The following is a 27,069-nucleotide window of genomic DNA, read 5'->3' as shown; positions in this document are numbered from 1 at the left end:
TGTCAGTCCATTGTTCCTGAGTGTGCATCCTCGTGCTGCTAGGAAGTCTGCTGTCTTGGCGTCCCTGTGGTTGCAGTTGAGTCCCTTGGCTAGTATTGTTCTTTCCGTGTCTGTGAGCTGTCTGTGGGAGAGGTTTCTAACCCAGGTATGTGTTGTGGTGTCCTCTTCGTTGTGTGTTAGTTTGGTCATTTTTTCTCTTTTTTCCTTTTAGTGCCGATTTTTTGCGGTGTGTGGTCCTGTTCTGTCCTATGGTGACGGCCTGTTCTATGGTTCCGGTCCATTCCTGATTGGTAGTTTTTGAAATTAACGATTTTTGGTGCGCAATTTCTTGTCTGTATTTGTGAAGTTTGTTGTGAGCATCTGTAATCATTACCTGGATCATCCTGAATCTGTTCTGTCTGGCTGTGTCCCTGGCTTGTGGGTTGATGACTGGTGGTCTGTATCTGACTCATGGTGGAAGGATTTGATTCTTTCGGCATTCGTGCAGGAACCGGAGTTGTTCGTATGTGGCGCTTAGGCGGTTGGCACAGGATTCCCATTTCCTGGCTTGTCTTAGCGTCTCTCGCCCGTAGGTGTTCAAAGTTTGGGAGAAGATTTGTAGCTCGGGTGCTCGTTGTTGTGGTTCTGTTTGCCGAGCTTGGAATTTGTGTTGCAAACGTTTCGTCCCCTGTCTAGGTGACATCCTCAGTGCTTGGGAGCCTCCTGTGAAGTGCTTCTGTGATGTTTCCTCCGGCATTTATAGTGGTTTGTATCTGCCGCTTCCGCTTAAACTACTGGACCTGTGCCTCACAACACACTTCACATTCAACAACCAGATATACGAACAAATCAACGGAACACCCATGGGCTCACCGATCTCTGGACTCATAGCAGAAGCAGTAATGCAAAGGTTGGAACAAACAGTCTTACCGCAAATTCAACCCAAACTCTGGGTCAGATATGTGGATGACACCTTTGTAATCATTAAAAACACAGAAATAGAGAACACACACCGGATCATCAATGCCACACTCACAGGAATCCGATTCACGAGAGAGGAAGAAAAGGATAACCAACTCCCATTCCTAGGCGTGATGGTACAGAGAACACCGAACGGAGAATTCAGCACAAAGGTATACAGGAAAGCCACACATAGTCCTGAACTATGAAAGCAACCACCCCAACACTCACAAATGAAGTTGCATCAAGACACTATTCAAAAGGGCCACAACACACTGCAGTACACCAGAACTGCAAAAAGAGGAAGAAGAACACCTATACAATGTATTCGCCAAAAATGGATACCCGCGCAATTTCATCAACAGATGCCTAAGGGAAAGACAATGGAACGAGGACATGCCGCAACCCAAAGGACTAGCCACACTACCATACATCAGGAACATTTCCAAACTGACAGCCAGACTACTGCGACCACTAGGACTCATAACAGCACACAAACCAACAGCCACTCTCAGACAACAGCTCACCAGAACGAAGGACCCGATACCCAGCATGAGCAAAACCAATGTAGTGTACAAAATCCCATGCAAGGACTGCACAAAACACTACATAGGACAAACAGGAAGACAGCTAATGATCCGCATCCACAAACACCAACTAGCCACGAAACAACACGACCAGCTATCCTTAGTAGCCACACACGTAGATGACAAGCAACATGAATTCGACTGGGACAACACTACTATTATAGGGCAAGCCAAACAGAGAACAGCCAGGGAATTCCTAGAGCCATGGCACTCATCCACAGATTCCATCAACAAACACATCGACCTGGACCCAATATACCGGCCACTGCAGCGGACAGCTGGAACTGACAACTGGAAGCGGCAGAGACAAACCACTATAAATGCCGGAGGAAACATCACAGAAGCACTTCACAGGAGGGTCCCAAGCACTGAGGATGTCACCTAGACAGGGGACGAAACGTTTGCAACACAAATTCCAAGCTCGGCGAACAGAACCACAACATTATAGGACCATCCATTTAATCCTCAAAAGGTGTGAAAATTCAAAACTTTTGTCTTGTTGGACAGGAGACAAGAAGGACATCATAAGGAATTTCAGCATAATTGCCTTTGCCTTTTGGAATAATGACTGGAATTTGCTGCCATTGTGATAAAAGCGACTGAAGAGATGAATTATCTGAAAGAACAGCATGAGAGAGAGATCTGGAAAGAAACTACTTTTCAACACAGAGTCAGAGTAAGGCTTTAAGGACAAAGCTAAAGGAATTCTGTCATCAATCAGGCTACATTGAGCCACAAGCTACAGCGCCAAAGAAATGAAACAAAGGAGCCTTTTACTCACTTCCACGATCTGCTCTCCTCAGTCTACCCATGGGAGAAAACTCCGTCTATTTGAATACAGGAGTCACCACAGCTACCGAAATTGAATTCAAGTTTCAATCCCTTTATCGAATCTTCAAGCAAGCCTGGCCTTCAACAATATTACAGTCAGATCCTCAATGTAACTTTTCTCCTGCCTTTAAATCCTACAGTCTCTAGCTAATAACTTTATCACTTTTTAATTTATGTGACTTCCAGCAGTTGTATAATAAAGTAACCATTCTATCTTGCTTAAAAGAAGCCTTTACTGTTGGTTATTTTTAAATTGAAATACAAACTAAAAAGAGTTTACATACGAGTTTATACAATTCTGAGTTCACAGACCACTTAAAGAAGCTGCCTGGTATGAGGTCATGATGACAATTACAATACAACACAGCACAGGAACAGGTCCTTCGGTCCACCAAGCCTGTGCCAATTCCTATCCCTTATTGTGACCCACGACTTATTGCCCATACATGGTTTCTATTCCTCTGTTCACTTCCTGTTCATGTGGCTATCAAGATACACTTTAAACATTGTTAACTTGAGACTGGTTAGCAAGGTTAGATCTCATGGAATACTGAGAAAACTAGCCATTTGGATATAGAACTAGCTCCAGGATAGAAGACAGAAGGTGATGGTGGAGGGTTGCTTTTCAGGTTGGAGGCCTGTGACCAGTGGAGTGCCACAAGGATCGGTGCTGGGTCCTCTACTTTTCGTCAGTTATATAAATGATTTGGGTGTGAACCTAGGAGGTATAGTTGGTAAATTTGCAAATGACACCAAAATTGGAGGTGTAGTGGACAGCAAAGGAGGTTAACTCAGATTACAATGGGATCTCGATCAGATGGGCTAAAGGGCTAAGGAATGGCAGATGAAGTTTAATGTAGATAATTGTGAGGTGTTACATTTCTGGAAAGCAAATCTTACCAGGACATGTATACTTAATGGTAAGGTCATGGGGAGTGTTGATGAACAGAGACCTTGGAGTGCAGGTTTATAGTTCCTTGAAAGTAGAGTTGCAGGTAGATAAGATAGTGAATGCGGCGTTTGGTTTGCTTTCCTTTACTGGTGAAAGCATTGAGTATAGGAGTTGGGAGGTCATGTTGCAGCTGTACAGGACATTGGTTAGACCACTTTTGGAATATTACATGCAATTCTGGTCTCCTTCCTATCGGAAAGATGTTGTGAAACTTGAGAGGGTTCAGAAGTGATTTACAAGGATGTTGCCAGGGTTGGAAGATTTGAGCTATAGGGAGAGGTTGAATAGGCTGGGGCTGTTTTCCCTGGAATGTCAGAGGCTGAGGGGTGACATTATAGAGGTTTATGAAATCATTAAGGGCATGGATAGAATAAATATATAAAGTCTTTTCTCTGGGGTGGGGCAGTCCAGAACTAGACGGCATGGGTTTAGGGTGAGAGGAGAAAGATATAAAAGGGACCTAAGGTGCAACCTTTTCACGCAGAGGGTGGTGCGTGTATGCAATGAGCTGCCAGAGGAAGTGGAGGAGGCTGGTATAATTGCAGCATTTAAAAGGGTATATGAATCTGATGGGTATATGAATAGGAAGGGGTTAGAGGGATGTGTGCCAAGTGCTGGCAAATGGGACTAGATTAGGTTAGGATATCTGGTCGGCATGGACGAGTTGGACCGAAGGGTCTGTTTCCATTCTGTCCATCTCCATGACTCTATGTTGCTTCCCTCACTCCACTGAAAGTGCAATCCAAGTATCCACCGCCCTCTGTGTGAAAAGGTTTGCCTGCACTTCTCCCCTAAACATCCCCCCGCTCAACTTGAACCAGTACCCTCTTGTGGATGACCTGTCCACCCTGGGAATAAGCCTCTATGATTAGATTAGATTAAATTCTCTACAGTGTGGAAATAGGCCCTTCGGCCCAACAAGTCCACACCGACCCTCTGAAGATTAACCCACCCAGACCCATTTCCCTCTGACTAATGCACCTAACACTATGGGGCAATTTAGCATGACCAAGTCACCTGACCTGCACATCTTTGGTCTGCAGGAAGAAACTGAAGCTCCCAGAGGAAACCCTCGCAGACACGGGGAGAATGTGCAAACTCCACACGGACAGTCGCTCAAGGCTGGAATCGAACCTGGGACCCTGGTGCTGTGAGGCTGCAGTGCTAACCACTGAGCCACCATGCCACCCTATCCATGCCTCATAATCTTTATAGACTTCAAGTAGATCACCCCTCAGTGTCTCTTTCCAGTGGAAATAATTCAAGTTTATCTGACCTTTCCCCATAACCAAACTTTCCAGACCAGGCAACATCCTGGTAAACATTCTCTGTACACTCTCTAAAGCATCCATAACCTTCTGGTAGTGGAGTGACCAGAACTGCATGCAATAGTCCAAATGTGGTCTAAAGTTTTATCCATCTGTAACATAACGTGCCAATTTTTATATTCGATGCCTCAGCCCATGAAGGCAGGTATGCTGTGTATCTTCTTGACTACCTTATCCACCTTTGTTGCCACTTTCAGCGATCTGTGGACCAATACACCTAGATCCCTCTGTATGTCAATGCTCCTGTGGATTCTACCATTTATTGTATAATTCACACCTGAATTTGATCTTCCAAAATGCATCACCTTGCATTTGTGCAGATTAAACTCCATTTGCCACTTTGTTGCCTAAATCTGCAATCTATCCATATCCCATTGTATCCTTTGACAACCCTCCTCGCTATCTGCAACTTCACCAATTTTGGTGCCATCCATAAATTTATTAATCAGACCACCAACATTTTCCTCCAGATCATATATATATTTACATACACACACAAACAACAAAGGTCCCAGTACCAATCCCTGCAGAACATCACTAGCTACTGATCTCCATTCTGAAGAGCACCCTTCCACTGCTACTCTGCCTTCTATGAGCAAGATTTGGAGGTGCCGGTGTTGGACTCGGGTGGACAAAGTTAAAAATGACACAACCCCAGGTTATCATCCAACAGGTTTATCTGGAAGCACTAGCTTTCGAAGCACTGCCTCTTTATCAGGTGGTTGTGTAACATGACCACACAACACAGAATTTATAGCAAAAGGGTTACAGTGTCATGGAGTTGTTAAAAATCACATAGCACCAGGTTATAGTTCTTAATCTAAATTTGTTTAAATATTTCATCTTTTAGAATGGATTATGGTGACTTGGGTTCTTTAATATGTAAATACCAGAATTACATTCTCAAGGCGGCATCAGCTTATCTAATAATAGGTGTCATCTTAGTGCAGACAATGCATTAAAAGTGTGAAGGTGAAGTCTGGACCAATGTTGAGTCAATTCTATTTCTAAGGTGGGGCCCAGAGTATTTTACATGGATTCATGCGGTTTTTGAGCAAAACAAAATGTAATTCTGCAAATACAAATTCACCCCATAAAATTACTGTGTGCGTGCAGGAAAGACAATATGGGTGTGTGTATGTCAGTGTGTGTGTGTAGGTGAGAGTGCATGTGAAAGTATGTGTATGAGCGTGATGTGATATAAGCCTGTGAAAGGGTGTGTGCGTGATTGGGGGGGGGGGGGGGGGGGGGCATGCGTGTGCGTACAAGAGAGGGTCTACATGAATGTGTGCATGTATGTAGGAGTGTGTGTGTGTGTGTGTATGTGTGAGAGTGTATAGTGCAGTGTGGTCAGCTGTACTGTGACATGAACCCAAGGTCCTGGTTGATGCCTTCTCCCTGGGTATCCAAATTGGTCGTCAGCCTGTGCTCGGCCACTGTGCATTGTTGCTTGTCCAGAAATTCGCTTTGGAGGATGGTCACCCAGATGTCCGAGGCCGAATGTCCCGGATCACTGACGTGTTCTCCGACTGGGAGGGAACAGAATACAGAGGATCTGTTCTGATGAAGAGGAACATGATGGATACCTGAAAGTGCTCAAAAATGCCCTAAGAAGAGCAGGATACGATGCTCAACTTGTTGACTGCCAGTTCCGACGTGCTGCAGTGAGAAACTGCAATGACCTCCTCAAAAGACAGACACGAGCTGCAACTGATAGGGTACCCTTCATTGTCCAGTACTTCCCAGGAGCCAAAAGACTATGCCTGCAACGGTCACCGTACAGGACTGTGCCCTCCCAGTCGGAAAACACTTCAGCCTCAGACCTCCAGGTGACCATCCTCTGAGGTGGATCTCGGAACAAGCAACAATGCAAAGTGGCCAAGCAGGTGATAGCCAAGTTGGATCACATCGGGAAGGCTTCAACCGGGACCTTGGGTTCACGTCACACTACAGGTGACCCCACTGCACTCTCTCTCACACACACACACACACACACACACACACCTCATGCAGACCCTCTCCCAAACACATGAAAGCCCCCTGCACTCATCCTCTCACAAGCTTATACCCCATCACTCTCTAACACACACACACACACACACACACACACACAGAGTCTCCTGCACGTGCACACATAAAAGCTTACGGGGCGAATTCGTATTTGCAGAATTACATTTTGTTTTGCTCAAAAACTGCATGAATCCATGTAAGATTCTGTGGACCCCACTTTAGAAATAGAATTGACTCAACGCTGGTACAGACTTTACCTTCACACATTTAGTGCATTGTCTGTGCTGAGATGACACCAATTATTAAATAAACTGACGCCACCTTGAGAATGTAATTCTGGGATTTAAAGAACCTAAACCACCATACTCCAATCTAAAAGATGAAAGACTTAATCTAAATTTGTTTAAGAACTATAACCTGGTGTTGTGTGAATTCTAATTAAAGTTGTTTAATATATCACTACAACTCCATGATACTGTAACCCTTTTGCTATAAATTTTGTGTCGTATGGTCATGTTCCACAACCAGTTGAAGAAGAGACAGCACCTTGAAAGCTTATGCTTCCAAATAAATCGGTTGGTCTACAACCTGGTGTTGTGTGACTTCTATGACCAAATCAGTTTTGTATCCATCTAGCCAGCTCACCTCAGATCCCAAGAGACGTTATCTTTTGTACTAGCCTGCCATGGGGTACCTTATCAAATGCGTTACTAATGGCCATATAGACAACATCCATTGCCATTCCCTCATCAATCATTCTTGCCATCTCCTCAAAAAACTCAATCAAGTTGCTGAGACATGACCTTCCCCACACAAACCCATGCTGCCTTTCACTAACAAAATCAATTAACTTTCAAATGTGAATAAATCCTGTCTCTCAGTATCTTGTCCAATAACTTCCCCACCCCTGACACCAGGCTCACCAGCCTGTATATACCTGGATTATCTCTGTTTCCCTTCTTAAACAAAGGAACAACATTGGCCATTCTCCAGTCCTCTGGAACATCACATGAGGACAAAGAGGATGCAAAGATAAGGCCCCAGCTATTTCCTCCCTTTCCTCCCGCAGCATCCTGGGATAGATCCCATCTGACTTTAGGGACTTGTGTCGCTTAATACATTTCAAGTCAACCAACACTTCCACTTTCATTACATTAACCTACCCAAAGAGCATTCACACACCTTTTCCTCACCCAACATCCTTCATGCCTCTCTCTTTGGTGAATACCAATGTAGTCATTAAGGATCTCATCCATTTCCTCTGGTTCCAAACACAATTTCCCTCCCCTATCCTTGAGTGGGCTTTACAATCTCCAGCTTCCCTCTTGCTCCTAATATATACATAAAATTCCTTGGGATTCTCTTCAATCTACTGGTCAAGGACATTGCATAGCCCCTTTTAGTCATCCTGACTTCACAGAAACATTGCACAAACAGAATAGATTTAAGGAAAATGGGGACGTTGTAACATTAAATTAATGCATATGGTGATTCTTCAATTAGCATGTACTTGATTATGTATTTAGTTAAATATTATCCACAAGAAATAAAGCACACATTACACTGCAGTTACAAGCACGTTAATCCCCTGATAACGTGTGGCGCTGTGGTTAGCACTACTGCCTCACAGCACCAAGGACCCAGGTTTGATTCCAGCCTCAGGTGACTGTCTTTGTGGAGTACTCATTCTCCTAGTGAGTATGTGGATTTCCTCTGGGTACTTTGGTTTCCTCCCACAATCCAAAGATGTGCAGGTTAGGTGAATTGGCCATGCTAAATTGCCCATAGTGTTCAGCGATGTGTAGGTTAGGTGCAATAGTCAGGGGTAAATGTAGGGGAATGGGTCTGGGTGGGTGGGTTACTTTTTGGAGGGCCGGTGTGGACTAGTTGGGCCTGTTCCCACACTGGAGGGATTCTATAACTCAACTTACATGTGTTATTTAGATATCTCTAAACCCTGTATTTAGTCTCATGTATTATTGCAATGGAAGATGGAATATCAATTTATGACTTCCAGTATCTGATTTTTAATACTGCTTATTTTAGACTATGAAAGATCCTATTATTTAAAAAGAAAAACATTGACATAATTTTAGTCACAGTGACCACCTGCTAAAACACACTTTGAACTGAAACCAACATATTATCAAGTTGACTAAATACATATTTAACACTCTATCTCCTGTTTTGACTTATACCATTCTGGAAACTATCATGTTGGGATGAAAGTCACCTGCAGGTTTTACACCTGGGAAAAGACAATGAAACCCAGCATGAGAATACATATGGGAATTGTATTTCCAGGAACTGTGATTGGGCAGGGCACAGACAGAAGAATGGTGGACTTTAAAAATAAAATTGTAAGGTTGTCTCCCATTCCCTCATCTGGTAAAATTAAATTGGAGAAAATCCATTTGGCAGAAGCTCAAATAAATCTACAAATGTTGATACCTTTATTTTTTAAACTACATATTCTTGATTTTCATTTCTGTCCAAGGTTCTCTCCCCTTTTTAAACTGTATTTTTAAATTAGAGATATACAGTACAGAAACAGACCCTCAGTCCAACTGGTCTATGTAAACCAGATATCCCAACCTAATCTAATTCCATTTGCTAACACTTGGCCTACATCCCTCTAAACCCTTCCTCTTCATATAGCCATCGAGATGCCTTTTAAATGTTGTAATAATACTAGTCTCCACCACTTCCTCTGGCAGCTCATTCCATAGACACATCAACATCTGTGTGAAAAGTTTGCCCCATAGGTCCCTTTTAAATTTTCCCCCTCACCCTAAAGCTATTGGTGGCACGGTGGCACAGCGCCAGAGACCCTGGTTCAATTCCCACCTCAGGCGACTGACTGTGTGGAGTTTGCACATTCTCCCAGTGTCTGTGTGGGTTTCCTCCGGGTGCTCCGGTTTCCTCCCACAGTCCAAAGATGTGCAGGTCAGGTGAATTAGCCATGCTAAATTGTCCGTAGTGTTAGGTAAGGGGTAAATGTAGGGTTATGGGTGGGTGTGGACTTGTTGGGCCAAAGGGCCTGTTTCCACACTGTAATCTAATCTTTGCGCGCTAGTTCTAGACTCAGCCTATACCAGGGAAAAGACCTAGTCTATTTACTCTAACCAAATACCTCATCATTTTATAAACCTCCATAAGGTATAATTGATATTTGATGTCAGTGTTATTCTACTCTCAGGAAAATAACATCTAATTTTTCTTTTACTTTAAAAAAAAATTAACTTGTTTAATCATTTTTGAACTAGCAAACTGCAGTTAATTGAAGGGTCATTGAACTCCAAGTTAAAAAGAAGTGTAGTTATCCAGGGAGTTCAAAAACAGGCAAGTCAATTTTCCCCTCCTCATCTGGTCCCTCAATACCATTCATTAATATGTCAATGCTGTTTGCATTGGAGGTCAGTAAAACTACACCGATAGTAAAAGATCCTTTAAGGAATACAATATTGTTGTGACTACTGTACCTTACAAGTTTAAAACATATCAACTATCTCCTTTAGTTGAAAGTAAATGGTATGGGGTGGTAAAGCGAAGGGGGAATCCTGTAGGATCTGCCCAGCCAAGCCCATGGGACCTGGATGGCATGGGGAAAGTGACTCCGTTTTAACACCTAGACACAAAGGAAGAAGCAACTGATTTTAATGTAACTAGAAATACTCCCAGGGATATTCAGATTCAAAGACTGTGGTGGAAGCAAATCACAACAGATATTGCTCTACCAGGCATAGGACTGCTTATATGTTAACTACCAAGCACAGTGTTAAGGAGTGGGGAACTCATATTTAAGCAAGATTTAGGAGGAGGAGCCTAGACCACTAGATTACTTTGAGCATAACCAAACTGATTTCCCTTTGCAAACAGCTGAATGAAGAGGATTTGTCCTAAAAGGACATTGAAATCTCCTCAAAAACTGGTTCTTTCCTCTTCAACCCTTCCTTCTGCCTCATAGCAAGGTCTGTTGTAATTCTTTTCCACTGACACATAAGGGGCTGTCTTTTCATATTAGTGAACTTGGACCAAACTGATTACAACATATGTACTGACTGCAAGGAAGGAAGCTAATATACTGTAGCCAAATTTACAGATGGCACAAAAATAGATGGAAAGGAATGCTGTGAGGGATGCAGTTACAACAATATATTTCTGTTATTTCTAATAGATATTAAATAGATGAGGTGGGCAAAAAGTTGGCAAATGGAAGATATGTGAGAAAATGTGAAGTTGTTCTTTTTGGAAGAGAATGAAAGAACAGTATTATATAAATGAGAAAAATCACAAACTGCAACATAAAGGGTCGGTGGGGGGCGTACTTGTACATGATGCACAGAAGGTTAGCATACAGGTACAGACTAATTGAACATGGGCTCTTATTTCAAGGGGGTTAAAGTATGAGAATAGGGAAATCTTACAAGTTGTTGGAGATCACATCTATAGTACTGTAAGCAGTTTTAGTTCCCTTATTGAAGATATTATTTTATCAGAGGCAGTTCAGAGAAGGTTCACTAGGTTGTGGGATTGTCATATGAGTAAAAGTTAAACAATTGAAATTAAAGAAGAACAAGGTGAACGTATTTAAATATATATGATTCCTCGGAGTCTGATTGGGTAAATTCCGAGAGGATGTTTTCCCTCATGAGAGAGCACAGTCTCAGAATTGAGGAGCACAACCTAAGATTTACGAGAAGGAATTTCTTCTCTCAGTGGATTGAGAGCTTGGAAATCCTTGTCATGGAGAGCTGTGAGGGCAGAGGCCCTATGCATACTTAGGGCCGAGAGAGATAGACTCTTGATCATTAGGGGAAATCAGGGGTTATGGGGAAAAAGGGAAGTAGATGTGACAAACGTCAAATCAGACAAAATTCTGTTGAAGGGTTGAGTAAGCACAGCCTGTTCCTTTTTCTCATGGCCTTATGAAAAGGGATTCTGTTCAAAGTGGTAGGAAATTGGGGCTTTGAAGTCAAGATAGTGTATACGGAGAGTGTTCAGTTTGGCGTACTCATATCTGTGATTCAAGAGGCCATTGCTTTCACCTTATTACAGTAAAAGTTTTTAAGATTAATTGGCCACAGAGAAATTTAGGTCTTTAAAAGTTACCAATTTGTATGAAATCATAAAAATATGAATTTCACATTCAGAGTGGGGGCAATCTTTAAGTTACATAAAGGCAATTATAATGGCATGAAGACAGAGGGGGTTACAGTAGACAGAGAGCAGGTTAAAAGCACCCATTTAAAGAGATAATACATTATTTTCAATGAAGACATATTTCGCCAAGACAGACTCTTAACTAAGGTAGGTAAGAATGATATCAAATTAAAAGAAAAAAATACAACACAGTGATAGGCCAAAAGCTTCAGAAAACTTTTGAAACAAGTGGAAGGGAAAAGGGAAAATTGGAGAGAAAAAAAAAGGGAGAACATAAAATTAAACTAAAATCAGAGTAAACTAGCACAAAAGGTAAAGTAGTACAATCATCTACAAATATACATTATGAAGGAGAATAATAATTAAAGCAAATGCAGTCAAATTTGCAGACAGTATAAAGGTTGAAAGCAAGGTCTGAATGTTCACAAAAAGTCTAAACCTGGTAAGAGACAGGTAAAGCGTCTTGGTAAAAATGAAATGACAACTCTAAGTATGAAATTATCCACTTTTGCAAGGAGAATATAAAAGCAAATATTGAAATTCAAAGACTCCAATATTCTACAGTACAGAGAAATATAGATATCTTTGCAAACGAAACGAAATTAATGTCTGTGTAATAAGAATAATTTGGAAGGCAGATGGAATCCTGGCTTTTCAGAGGGATTGAAGCTCAAAAGTAGGAAAATCCTGCTCCAACTATAGATGGAATTAATGAAACCGCATCTAAGAGAACTACTCAGTTTTGTTTTGTTTTCTCTACTCAAGGAGGAACATACTTATATTTGAAGCAGTTCAGAAAAGGTCAACTAGTTGTGACTCCTAGTGATTGTCTAATGAAGAGCTCAGCAAGTTGGGTTCCGGTTCCGGTCACTGGATCTTGGAAGAATGAGAAGTGATTTTATTGAAATTTAAGATTCTGAGACAGTAATAGTTTAAATGATAAATATTGCCTCTTTGGGGGTAGGGATGAACAGAAAATTTCAACACACAAGTTTGGAATTTCCTACCACAGAATTATTGAGCTTGAATCACTGAATATATTCATGGCCAAGTTGGACAGACTTGTGAACTTGAGAGGAGTCAGGGTTTATGGAAACGGTCAGAAAAATATTGAGGCCTAATATCAGAACACCAATCTTATTGAAGAGTGGATCAGGCTCAAATGACTTACCCTGCTCCAATTTATATTTGTCTCTTGATCCATATTGATCCTTTACCTAAATAATAGTTTGATATGCTGTCATGTAATTAGTATTGCCTGTTTTTAAAACCTATGTAATGAAACCTACAAAAAACTTTGCGAAAAGAGGTCATCTACAGAGTCAAAAAAATTGCCTATGCTGGAATCCAAAGTAGACAAGCAGGAGGCTGGGGGAACACAGCAAGCCAGGCAGCATCAGGAGGCTGGAGGAATACAGCAAGGCAGGCAGCATCAGGAGACATGAGGAACACAGCAAGGCAGGCAGCATCAGGAGGCTGGAGGAACACAGCAAGCCAGGCAGCATCAGGAGGCTGGGGGAACACAGCAAGGCAGGCAGCATCAGGAGGCTGGGGGAACACAGCAAGGCAGGCAGCATCAGGAGGCTGGGGGAACACAGCAAGGCAGGCAGCATCAGGAGGCTGGGGGAACACAGCAAGCCAGGCAGCATCTGGAGGCTGGGGGAACACAGCAAGCCAGGCAGCATCTGGAGGCTGGGGGAACACAGCAAGCCAGGCAGCATCAGGAGACACGAGGAACACAGCAAGGCAGGCAGCGTCAGGAGGCTGGAGGAACACAGCAAGGCAGGCAGCATCAGGAGGCTGGAGGAACACAGCAAGCCAGGCAGCGTCAGGAGGCTGGAGGAACACAGCAAGGCAGGCAGCATCAGGAGACACGAGGAACACAGCAAGGCAGGCAGCATCTGGAGGCTGGAGGAACACAGCAAGGCAGGCAGCATCAGGAGGCTGGAGGAACACAGCAAGCCAGGCAGCGTCAGGAGGCTGGAGGAACACAGCAAGGCAGGCAGCATCAGGAGGTGGAGAAGTAGACATTTCAGGTCATGCCTCCTGCTGGTCCACTCTTCTTTCTTCACCCTTCCAACCGCATTCCAAAAGCGTGACTTTTAAAAAGGTCTCCTATCATCTGTTTGAGATATGGGGACTTGTATTTTAATATTAAAGGGATGACCAAAATGGCTAAATATTTTAAAAGTGATATTTTAATTCTAAATGTAACAAAACCAGGTCATAAAAGCTAATTCTTGTTTTCTTCATCTAAGCAGAATCCTGCTACTATATAGTTTTGCGCCTCATTATAGTCCTACTCGAGTCTGAATATGGCTCACAGGAAGAAAGCACACAAAAGGCATAAAAGCTAGCACCACCACCGCCTCCCCCCAACTTTCAACCCGCTGCAATTGGCTGAAATGCTCCTCCCCTTCTAAAGCTAAGGCTGCAAAACCAATCCTCGTACTCTCAAAGAAAACCCAGCTCACATCAGTGTCCAAAAACTGTAGACACCACCTTTAACTGCAGAGCCCACAGAGCTTAGACATCGTTTGTATCTTCAAAAACATGTACCTCTATTACCTCAAAAGTGATTGAAGGTTTCTAACAATTTCCATACCTGTTGAGAGCCACTACTGTCTTACAGTAGCCTTTCAGCTGAAAATAATGCGCAAGGTACAAATCATGAGTTGTTGGCCCTGGACAATTAATCATTTTTGCCTAGTACTTCAGTGTTTACATGTGATTTATGCTGTGAAGAGATTCCATTATGGACAGGAACTTGTTAAAAAGAGGTTAAAAACAAAGTGTGATTTGTTTTCTAGTCTTTTTCTCAGCTGCAGTAAAAGTACATTAAGTTTAGATTAGGTTCCCTACAGTGTGGAAACAGGCCCTTTGGCCCAACTAGTCCATACCGACCCACCGAAGAGTAACCCACCCAGATCATTTTCCTTTGACTAATGGAATTTAGCACGGCCAATTCACCTTACACATCTTTGGACCATGGGAGGAAACTGAAGCACCCTGAAGAAACCCACACAGACACGGGGAGAATGCACAAACTCCACACAGACAGTCACCCGCAGCTGGAATCAAACCTGGGACCCTGGTGCTGTGAGACAGCAGTGTTAACCACTAAGCCATCGTGCCACCCATATTTCAGTGTTATGTGTGTGTAAACCTACTTAGTAAACTGAAATGGTCAAAAATACACAATTCTGTACCTCAACTAAAATTTCTAAAATGCCTTCACCAAGACAGAATAAAGTTGATGGTCTCTTCACATTTTTCAGTGAGCAGATTGACATAATATTCATTATTCTTTCTTACCAAGCATGAAACAGTCTAAAAAAAAGACTCCACACAAAATGTTTTTAATATATAAAAGCTTGCATTTTAAAACTTTCTAGATTAACCTTCTAAAGGCCATTCTTCCTTGGTGGTCTTTTACAACAGATTTGATTTTCTTTTCTTTAAATTATTAACAAACAAAAGCCAGAGGTCAAGTCTCACAGTGCAGACCACCACAGGTTAAGACAAAAAGTGAAGATGAGGCCTATCAGGACAGAGATTAGGCAAACAACAATGGAGTTCTCAGTCTTAAGGTTATAGCAGGATGGGAAGACAATGGACAATAAGGAGTTCCACAGTTTTGAGGTCGTGTAAAAGAATTAGTATAGGAAATTAGGTGGTAAAGCTTGACTTCCAATATAGAGTGTGTGAAGAGTTTGTAGAATGCCATATACAGAGTTTAGAAGGAATGAGATAGGAAGACAGAGTATTAACATCCACAAGTAGTTATAGGTCTCCCCTGCAATGCAACTCTCCTGCATCCTAATTTTGAACAAAGGACCCTAAGAGAGCTCACAACATCAGTATCAGCATCATATAAAAACTCCCACTTTAATAATTGGTACTGGTAACAAAGTTGTACTTAGTCACAAAACTGAAAACTCTACACAATCAGTTCTTCCTTTTTAAAAAAAAGGTAGGTAGGAGCTGAGAAATTCTCAGTTTAGGGAAGTCATGTGATGGACCACTGCAGCTGGAAGAAGTTTAAAAAGAAAAACACACTTCCTTTGTCTAATTCTGAGAGCAAAACCTTTGTGGAGAATACAATTCAGATTGACGAAAACTTTAAATGAATAATTTCACTCTAAAATGAAGTATGTGTTATTAATATCCTTGGGTGTTCTCCTGATTGCTGACATTTTAGCGGCCAAAAAAAACCCCCTACTCATGTCTATCCAGAATTTCCGCTAGTTGCGAGAAACCGGACGAAACTTTTGGCGATAGATATAATCCACCAAAAGGCAGCTATTTCTGCACTTTGTGCCACATTCACTTTCTTTGCTCAAAGGTAAGAAAAACAGATGCTTTAAATGTGCTGACCAATATTTTTGTTTTCTCCTTGTAACAAAATGAAGAAATACAGTTCTGCAAAGTAAGTGACCTCTTTCAGCTTCTTCACGTGGGCAGACAACAAAACCAGTCTTTACTAGTTTCTAGGACGATTCAAGTGACAAATGTTCTTCTTTGAAAGCAACCCAGATTTTAAAACGTGTCCCATGGTCCATTATGGCTCAAAGCCTCAGTTCTCATTAGCTGATTCCATCTCCATTGGAACAGGTTCTGTGTCAGTGGTGTGTTGATCATCTAATTGAAGCATGGCAGATTTGTATGGAGCACTACAACAGAAATGATAAAACAAGATTCAGTATGTACAGAAAAGTACAATGACCTGTATTGATAAATTAACTCTTTACTAGCAGAAGAAATAAGTACATCCGAGTGAGTTTGCCCAACTATTTGGTCACTGCATTCTGTGGATAATTCACACAGAAGGACTTTAAAAGTATCTCAACCAAATTTAAGAGAGATATGTTTTTGGCTGGACCAAATGCAGACTGGTCACATAACTAATTAACTGCAGCAGCAGGAAGCAAAGGTACAAATCATTCAATCATCTGACATAGCTTCTTACAGACACTTTTCACATGGTGTCAGCATTTGTGCAATTGAAGATCTTGATATGATCTTTGATTAAAGTCGGGAAATCATGTACAATAGCTCCCAGCTATTTGCGGGGGATACATTCTGAAACTTACCGTGGATGGCTGAAACAGCGGATAACAGTGAACCCTATATACAACACATTTTCTGTTTACATGCATTCCTATGGGAATGCCTAATTGAGAAATTATGCACAATAAGGCATTATCAACATGAAATTATAATAAAATACACTGTACATTATACTTGATTATACTTGTGCTCTCTCTCCTGAATAAGCAGGTTTCTGATGGTTGCGTTGAACCCTCAAGGGACTGTGGAGCAATGAAACATCTTGTGTATATACACACACACACACACACACACACACACACAGTTTAAATACATTGGTGAAATCATTTGGTACAAAACACAGCTGTCACCCCACACTTTTTTATTGTGGGGGTCAGAAGATGGTAGATAGTTTTCGTTTTTACTCTTGAGGGTACGAGGATTCTTCAATCAGTACACCACGCCTGGCTTGATCACATGCCTTGCCACATATTACCAGAGTTAATCTGTCCTTCCAGGTTTTGAACCCTAGTGCCTGCTTTGCGCTTTTGTGAATGTATGTTCTATTGGGCATCTTTTCCCAAAACAAGCCAGTTTCATTGCAATTGAAGACTTGTTTTAGATAGCAACATTCCTCCTCTATCAACTTCTTAAATTCTGCAGGAAACATGGCACCAGCTTCTTCATTGGCAGACGCAATCTCTCCAGTAATTCTTATATCTTTCAAGTTATGCCTATTCCTGAATCTACGCAACCATCCTTTACTTGCTGTAAATGGCTTGGCATCCTTCTCTTCAGTGGATTCTTTCTTAAAGTCTACGGATAGATTTAAAGCCTTTTGCTGTAATCCCTTACTGTCATATGTTCATATCTTCAACCCACAAATTTAAAACTTTTCCATCTTAACTAATACCTTATCACACACTGTACATGTTACTTTCACAGTTTGAGGTGCCACAGCAAAAGTAGAAGGAATTATTTCCTTCCTCACCACCTCACGAATGGAAGATTCATTCTTACCATACATCTTAGCAACCCCAGCTTACGATTTTTGTTGTTATTCTATCAAGGTGTGAATTGTCACTTTTTCACTGATGGGAAGCACTTCACGGTTTCTCTTAGGCTTTGAAGAACTGCCAGCACCACTACCTTTACACTTTGGGTCCATTTCTAAGCTAAAGTACAGAAACATTTGCCATGCTGTACATTGTTATGACTCTATGTAGTGAACTCGAAGTGGTGAGAAGCTTTTACCAGGTTACTTGGAATGGCCGAAGTCAGGTTGCAGCAAACAGTGGATAACTGAAACCACGGAAGCTGCTCTTGCGGATACCGCGGTCACCCTATATTGTTAGGTTTAAGTGTTAGCAGAATAATTGCTGTTCAGTACCAGTTGTGAGGTTCAAGTTAAATAAAATACCTATTTGGCAGTGCAAAACTTGAGTACTACTGAACAAATGACACACTGTCAAACCCTTTTGTCTTGCACTCATCAGGGCAATTGATAAACAATACCAAAGTAAAGAAAACACATTATTTATACTGTCTGAGAGGAGACAATTGACTGGTTAGCAAGTGAATCTGATTAGCTCCATGGAAACACTTCTACTAAAGTTCAACTAGTTATTGATGACTAACAGTTAAATGCCAAGCCAGAGTATGTCAAGAATACCCTGACAGTTGATTTAAGATTGTCAAATCAGACTTTTAATTTGACACATTTGTAGACGTTAATACATTACAACTTAATAAATTCATATTCACAATGTCTTATTCTTTGGAGACAAAAAAGAACATGTACAGACACTAAAGTTTCAATGCAACAAAATAGGTGATAGCCAATTTGATTATTTTCACAGAACAAAACTTTATCAAATCAGTGAACATATCTTATTGTTTACATTTTCAAAGTTTGACATTTAACTGACAGTCATCAGCAACTGGTGCTTTCTCCATAGCAATGCCTTTGTCAGAGCCCATTTGCTAGCCAATCACTACTCTGCTTTCATACAGTATAAATTTCGTTTTCCCTTTACTTGGTGTTTCTTGCAAATTGACTTGGTGACGACAATTTTTTTTCCAAACATCACAAGAACAAAAATAATAAATATATTTAACAGTAAAAGTAATTCTCAGAAAAACTCTTCTGCTTTGGAGATTAGATAATTTCATTCGCTTGGAAGATGCCTCAAAAGACAGAGATGGTCAAATATTTTGGCCAAAGATCACATCTGCGTGTGGAACTCAGGATGTGATCCAGAAACAGCGAAAGAATTGTAATATATTTCCAAGTCGGAATGGTGCATGCCTGAGAGGAGAAATTGTAAGTGGCAGCTTCCCACTTATCTATTGCCTTTGTCCTTCCAGATGTCCTTCCGTAGGTTCAGAATGTGTTGTCAACATCTTTGGTGAATTTCTATAGTACATCTTTTAGGTGCTAACACTGTTGGACATTCTGTCTTTGGGGCGAGAACTTAAGCAGACATCAGTGCGCTTAAGTGCCAAAGATCCAGTAGCATTCTTAACAGCAATGTCCTGGCCAATATTGATTTCTCAACTAATCACAAACTATCTTGTTCTTAGCCGATGGACAATGTTTTGGGCAAACTGGCTGCTACATTTCCCTGCAAAGGAATGATTATAATTACTAGATTTCAGGTTCAAACACACAATTGAGACTTGAATCGACCAACATTCGCCAAGAACTTTGAAGCCCACCAACTAAACCGAGCACGATCCAGAACTCTAATGGTTCAGGTACAATGCAACATTAAGGGCATAGATGAATTACTTGAAGTGTGCACATCATACTCACCTATTCTGTTTGCCAACCAATGTTTCCTCATCATTCTTCTCTTTTTCTACTTGTGACTGATCATGTTCTTGGTTCTCTGGAAGTATTTCATTCTTCTGAGATGTAGTCTCTCCATTTACTGCAGTATAAGAATCTGCAGATAGTTTATTAGGGAAAACAGAACAAATCAACTCCAGACCATGTTTCTAAAATCTAACCCAGCTCAGGGAGAAGCTAGTACAATAATTAGAGTCTCCATATATTTTGAGGGATTCTCATCAAGAATGAACAGCTGGCAGAATAGCTGACTGTGGCTAACAAAGTTGACCCGGATTTGTTCTCATAATAAGCACATAAACAGAATCACCATCCTGCACGGGCGTTGGATAATGATCATTTCCTCCCTGTCTAGCCCAAAGTGCTCTCACGTCAACTACATTCCCCTGTGCGCAACCATTTAACGCTCAAGCAAGGGACTTCTATCTGTGAGGCCCAGTCCGCAACAAAGAATAGAAGTTTAAATTAAACCATCGGGGAAAAACCATGACCTTTCCAAAATGGCATTCAAAATGAGCTGCAATCCATGCTAAAGAACATTATGTATCTCAAGTTAAGGGATTTGAGCAATTCCAATAGTGTTATATGTATTTATATGAAGCTTTTGACAAAAAAAAATCTCATGATAGATGCCATACTAAAAGAGGCAGAGATATGTATGCTGTGACAGAAATAAATTTTTTTGATGGGCAATGGACAGCATAGTATCCAGCACAGTATCCCACGTACATGGTGCTCACCTGAATCCTGGTTCTCCTTCATATTGTTCTCAGCTTCTTTCTCCTCTTTGGCTTGGTTATTTTTCTGCTGCTCCTGATCAGAATGAGTCTTCTTCAGTGTACTGTTGCCAGAATCCTCTCCTCCCATAAACATGGACTTTAAATGACTGTAGATCTCACTTGCTTTTGCCATAACTTCCTGACTAGCTTTATAGCGGCGTATCTAGAAACCATGATCAACATAATGAGTTAGAGTGGTCTTCCACACAGAGGACAACATTTCATATATTTCTTAGGTTTGTCTCAGATCTTTGATCAAGAGCTGAATAGATCGATTGACTTCTCATCTCGGATGTAAAATTTTACTTAGGTAGACTCACTCATTACTCAACCAGAAACACATTTAGTTACATAGCTCAAAGGAAAATCTTTAATTAAAATATTCAGATAGCAAATGCGTATTCTACATCACCCAACTGATCAACAACATTTTAATGTAATTTACAAATATATTCTAGAAATGTTATAGAAAAATAAAATTTATATGATATTATCACATTCCTCATGTTGTGGAACTTTGTACACTACTTGAAGCATAGTCCAGTTTGCTTTTGTAAACAAACCCGTGTCATAGGACAGGAAACCTCCTTCCATTTATTCAGAAAATGATATGGGAATTTTCACCATCCATGAGCATGTCTACCAGATACACAAGGACCTCATTATAGTTTCTCAACTGAACTCTGACATCTCTAACCATGTAGCACACTGGCATTGGACTGGAATGCTGGCAAAGATTAGCATTCAAGTTCTGGAATAGGACACGCTAACCAAGAGCCAAGCAACAGCTATACCCAAAAAGGCAGAATCTAGCCATCACCTCATGACATTCAATGGCATTACCATTAATGAATCCTCCCCACTCTTCCCTCTTCCGAGGCAGTCTCTCTCGATTAAGAGTCCATTCCAGTGTTGAGAGCTCATAGGAGAGTGAACAATCCAATGCTGGATTTGCAAACACTGCTGCAGGTGAGGCAGGTGCTGTATACATCAGGTGAGTTTTTCAGCAAACTCTTTTTTTTTTTAGCTATTTATGTTTGGCCTCTGCCTACTTGGCTTACTGGAGACACTCAAAGTAGCTGGCTCCCTTGCAGATGTTTCTTCTTAAGTTTGGATGGTCTTGAGTTAGAGATTCTCATGATTCAGCGTGTTTTTTGCAGGTTTTCAGGAGGCTTTGAGGGAGTTCTTGAAGTGATTTCATTGCTCTCCTAACAACCTGTTGCTATGACAAAACTCAGTTCATCTTAGGAGTCTGTAATATAGTTGAAGAAAACATGACCACGAACTCCACTGACTGACTATAATCAGTGACTCAATACTGGGAATATTGGCCTGAAGGATGGCACGATAACAAGCTGCCTGTTGCGCCAATGGATTTGCAAGGACATTGCTGTTGATTTTTCTCAAAAGGACAGGAGGCACCTGCTACAGCCTGTCCAAATTTCTGACACACACAGGAGGGCTCATTGCACTGCTGTCCTGAATCATGACCTTGGTGTTGGGTTGAAGGTATTTCTCAAATTTTCTTTTCCTCAGAGGACCAAAGGCAACGGTGGTACAGTGCAGGAGGTTAAATTTCATCTTTAATTTATGTCCTTGCCTGACAGGAGGCTCTGAAGGTATGGAAATTGATCCATGTTGATCAGTGACATATATCTTGATAGTGAGGGAATTGGAAGAAGCAGTGTTGCATGGTGGGATAAGGCTAGAAGATGGTATTTGTCTTCCAGATGTTTTGCCCAAGGTCCTTTCTCTCATATGCTTCAGCTAGTGCATCAATTGTTTAGAGCTCAGCATCAGAATATGAACATGCAAGTATTGTCTGGAGACTGCAGTCATAACAGAATTTTGGATGGTCTTAACTTGAGTGGATGCAACACAGATTTAACAGTTTCCTGTCAGTCCTATACCAAAGCTCCATATCAGTGGGAAGCTTTATAAATATGGGATGGAGTGCAGCATCTGTGAAGAGAGAAGTGACAGTAATAGGATGACGTGGCTTTGTATGACTCACACTGAACATATATTGGGTCTGTGGTGGTTCCATTGGTGAAGATTATGGTTTACAGGCCATCTGGTAGCAGGCAAAGGATAATAACAATTTTTTGTAAGCAAACAATTTGAGGAGAATGCATCATTGTACCTTCTGTTATACAGAGGTGAAGGCTTTTGTAGGGTCAAGGAAGATCATGTGTAGAGGTTGTTGTGGCTCTTTCACTTTTCTTGGACTAGTCTTGATGTGACGATCATGCCCACTGTGCCTCTTGATGGAGAAAATCTGCTTTGAGTCCAGGAGGAGTTCTGCAGTCATTGGAGGAAGGCGATAAGAGTGTTGCCACTGGCCAGAAACTAACCTGGACTAGTAATATGCACGAGGCCACAAGTTGTGCAGTGAATAGTTTACCTCCCATTCCCCTAGTGCTTGTCCATGATCTAGAAGACAAATATCAGGAATGCGATGGAATATGCTCCATTTGTCTGTAGGAGTGAAGCACGAACACTGTTCAAAAAGCATAGTACTATTCAGATCAAATCACTGTTTGACTGGCACCCCATGCACCATCTTTAACATTCACACCCTTCACCACTAACACTGTGCAGCATGTGCTTTCATTGATGTGTTATTCTGTGCGGTTGAATTAATTAAAGCTAAGTTCTGGGTATGTTTGCCAAGCTGGGAAGTTAATTTGCAGTTGTTTCGTTCCCCTGTCTAGCTGATATCTTCGGTGCTTTGGAGCCTCCCAGCTTGGCATACATACCCACAACTATAATAACCGGAACCAAGCTACAAATCTTTATGTAAACCTTAATTAAATCTAAAGTAGGAACAGTCCACAGTGTGGTTCAACATATGCTGGCACCATTCTACACAAGATTTCTCTTCACCTTGTACTTTGCCTCTCTAGTTGTTGATAAATATTATAACATCCTTTTATTTAAAAAAAAAACTTAAAACTAAAATCATGAGGGACATGCTCTTAATTTTTTTTTCACTTGGACTCTGTAGACTATTTTCCATTCTTCCTACCAGAAAGGACCACTGTTTTACTTGCATTTGGATTTAGAACAAAACACAGTCATAGTACAATCTTCAGCACCACCTCCATCAGTACATGATTCTGTATTTGAGGTAAACGGCCAAAATCAAGCGGTCTTAAACATCAGTAAGTGTTGCAGACATTGTTGTGTCAGAAGTTCACCCATTACCACTAAACACAAAATACTATGGATGCTGGGAATGTGAAACAAACACAGAATGCAGGCAAAACTCAGGTGATCTGGCAGCATCTCTGGAAAGAGAAAGACAACTAACAGTGATTGTAATATGACTCCACTTCAGAACTGAAGAGCTCACTAGCAACATTCCTGCTAAGCTGTATGGCTTCACAGCCGCTCATAGGATCTGAACTCACCGCATCTTAAAGGGCAGCATAGAGACGGGAAAAATTAAAGCGACCAGAAGTTTATAAATCATGAGGGTCATAGATAGGGGGAATAGCTACGGTCTTTTCCCCATGGTCGTGGAGTCCAAAACTAGAGGGCATTCGTTTAAGGTGAGAGGGGAAAGATTTAAAACGGACCTAAGGAGCAACTTTTTCCACGCAGAGGGTGGTGTGTGTATGGAATGAGCCGTCAGAGAAAGTGGTGGAGGCTGGTACAATTACAACATTTGAAAAGTATCTGGATGGGTGCATGAATACGAAGGATTTAAAAGGGATATGGGCCAAATGCTGGCAAATGGGCTAAATTAATTTAGGATATCGGGTCAGCATGGAGGAGTTGGACCAAAGGGCCTGAGTCCATGCGGTGAGTCTATGAATATAGCCTATTACCGTTGGAATTTTAAGGTTATGCAGAATGAAAATATTTTTAAATTAAATGCACATGACTTGGAAAGAAGAACCAAAATAAAGTTATTTGAAAATAACTTAGACAATGTTTTCAAATAATTTAACCCACAAGTGAATAAACTCATGCCATAAAACAATGACAAAGACAGACCTGAATTAGAAAAATGAAATGCTATAGCCATCAACAGAAATTCAGGACAACAAACATACCTTTTTCAATGTTGCAACCAGATCACAATGTTTCTGCAACAGCTGCGTAGTGACTTGCAACGTTCGCAGTTCTTCCAGTGCTTCCACACACTTCTTTACATCCTTAAATTAAAAGGCATTAAAGAGTTCAAGTACTTGACAGCACTCTGGCTTCTGTATATTGTTTATCAATTACTTATCATCATCTTCCTCTCCAAGAACATTAAAAAAAAAGTTAGAGTAGACCATTTGGCTCATTGAGACTGCTCTCCCTCTCTAGAAGGCCATCTGATTGCAGTCATGACACTACTTTTTCATCTGTTTCTCAGAACTCTGAACATATTTGTCAGTCAAAAATCTGTTCAACTCAACCTCGAATATATTCTACGATCTGGCATCCACAGCTCTCTGTGGAAGACAAATGTATAGACTAATGGCCCTCAGAAGAAATTACTCATCTCGTCTTAATTTTGAAACCCTTTATTTTCAAGCGGTGCCCTCTAGTTCTAGATTCTTCACAAGAAGAAATATCCTCTTTGTCATGTCTTTGAGAATTCTGAAATAATTCCTCATATATCTTTGAATTTTACACGAACTTAACTTTTAACCCATTTTCCTGTTTTGTTTTAGCCAATTCTGTTTTTATATCCTTGTAACCAACTTACTGAAGATACTTATTTTAGGTGCAAATTTTTCATGTTCAAACTGAACATGAAATTCGATCAGGTTACAATCACACTTTACCTCCAAGATCGTTTACCATGAGGTAATGAATTGTTCCTATATTATTGCATTGTACGATTTCCAAAACAGCCCATTTGCTGTTTGTCTCCAGACATATTGTTCTGAAAATCTATCCTATATATCATCCAAGAATTAATCCTCCAGATCACCCCCGGAGTTTGATTTGTCTAATCTACCTAAAAGTTTAAAATCTCAGATGATTATTTCAGAACCTTAGTTTCAAGACCACGTTTATAATTAGCCTTTGTTCTTACGCCAAAACATCATCAGCGGCTATGCATCCCTAACTTTAAAGATTGTCTAGCTTCCTTGATGTTTCTCATTTCAGTTCTTTTTCACACATTGCTGTAGCTGGCAATAGTAACTGTATGATAGAAACAACTGTTTTCTGCACAAGAACAGACGAGTAACTTTTAAACACAAAACCAGAGCAATGGTGCCATCCAGTGACTTTCTATGAACAGTGTATCGGAATTGTTTGAATATCCAAATATTTCACCGCATAGAGAAGTCCCTTGTTGTGCTTTCTTGTTCTCCAGAGAAAATTGCTGCTTTCTCTTCATGCAACAATGGATAACACAATAGTAACAACTGATTGTGCGTTTCACTTCTGCAGCCTCAAAGCTATTGCCCAGCTAATTTTGATTTTTGTGTTTAATAAAGAGATGACATAACTTGTAAAAAAAGAATAAAAATAGTAGAAGGTTGGCAACACTAAGCCATATTTTTTGTATTGTCATATCAGGAACTGACTTGTGTTTGAGTTTTACAAATTTGGGGTTTCTTTTCTGTAAGGATCAACAAACATGCAAAAAGATCCTGATTGTAAATTATGTGAATCAGATACTACAATCTTGTATATGGCACTCAATCTTCTGGAAGGCAACTTTAATAAAAACTCTGGGACATGGGTGCTGCTGGCTGAGCCAGCATTTATTGTCCATCCCAATTATTCTCGAACCGAATCGCTTGCCTTGTCAGTTAAGGGTTTTTCTTTCTAAAGAATCCCTACAGTCCCACAAGTCCACACTGACCCTCCAAAGAGTAACCCACCCAGACCCTTTCCCTGCACCCTATTACTCTACATTTACCCCTGACTAATGCACTTAACTCACACATCCCTGAACATTAAGGGCAATGGAGCATGGCTAATTCACCTAATCGGCACATCTTTGGATTGTGGGAGGAAACCAGAGCACCCGGAGGAAACCCACATTGACACGGGGAGAATGTGCAAACTCCGCACAGACAGTCGCCCGAGGCTGGAATTGAACCCGGTTCCCTGGCACCAAGAGGCGGCAGTGCTGATCACTGAGCCACCATGCTGCCCATAGCTGTGGATCTAGAGTCACAAGTAGGCCAGACCAAGTAAAGATTGCAGATTTCTTAAAAGGACACTGGTGAACCAGATGGGCACTTATGACAATTGACAGTGGTTACATGGTCGTTATTAGATTATCTTTTAATTTCAGATTTTTAAGAGTTGAAATTTCACCATGGTGGGATGTGAACTTCATGTCTCAAAATGAAGGCTTGGCTCAGACATCATCACAGCATCAAAATGTCACCCAAAGCCAACTACACAAAACAGAAAAGGTCAATTATGAAATGATAAATTCATTTTTTAAAAAAAACTACAATTATTTGAAATTATTTTGTCGATATTGCTCTTCACACTATCCGGATATAGTGGGATAAATATTTTCAGAGACTAGATTCGAAATGAGAGCACTGTCTTTCTTATCTACTTCCTTTGACTCATACTGTCAAACACTGTCCCACATCATGCTTTACTT

The 27,069-nt window shown here is 41.0% G+C and overlaps 1 protein-coding gene across 3 annotated transcripts in view; it reads right to left on the bottom strand.

Moving 5' to 3' along the window:
- Positions 1-15,153: 15,153 nt before the first annotated feature.
- The window catches only part of hdgfl2 (HDGF like 2), a 57,090-nt gene continuing 45,174 nt past the window's right edge, over positions 15,154-27,069 (bottom strand). For 2 of the 3 annotated variants that reach the window (XM_072593851.1, XM_072593852.1), the window contains exons 13-16: positions 24,551-24,652; positions 20,451-20,652; positions 19,675-19,807; positions 15,154-16,483 (exon numbers count right to left, since the gene is read on the bottom strand). In XM_072593851.1, coding sequence (XP_072449952.1) covers positions 16,387-16,483; positions 19,675-19,807; positions 20,451-20,652; positions 24,551-24,652 — 534 coding nt within the window. In that variant the 3' untranslated portion in view covers positions 15,154-16,386. The remainder of the gene's footprint in view (positions 16,484-19,674; positions 19,808-20,450; positions 20,653-24,550; positions 24,653-27,069) is intronic. The other variant, XM_072593853.1, reaches the window with a different exon arrangement.

Source organism: Chiloscyllium punctatum, chromosome 24, assembly GCF_047496795.1.
Source record: "Chiloscyllium punctatum isolate Juve2018m chromosome 24, sChiPun1.3, whole genome shotgun sequence".
NCBI classification, from domain to species: Eukaryota; Metazoa; Chordata; class Chondrichthyes; order Orectolobiformes; family Hemiscylliidae; genus Chiloscyllium; species Chiloscyllium punctatum.
Note: the sequence above shows the minus strand (reverse complement) of the source record. Positions and strands in the feature narration are given on the sequence as shown.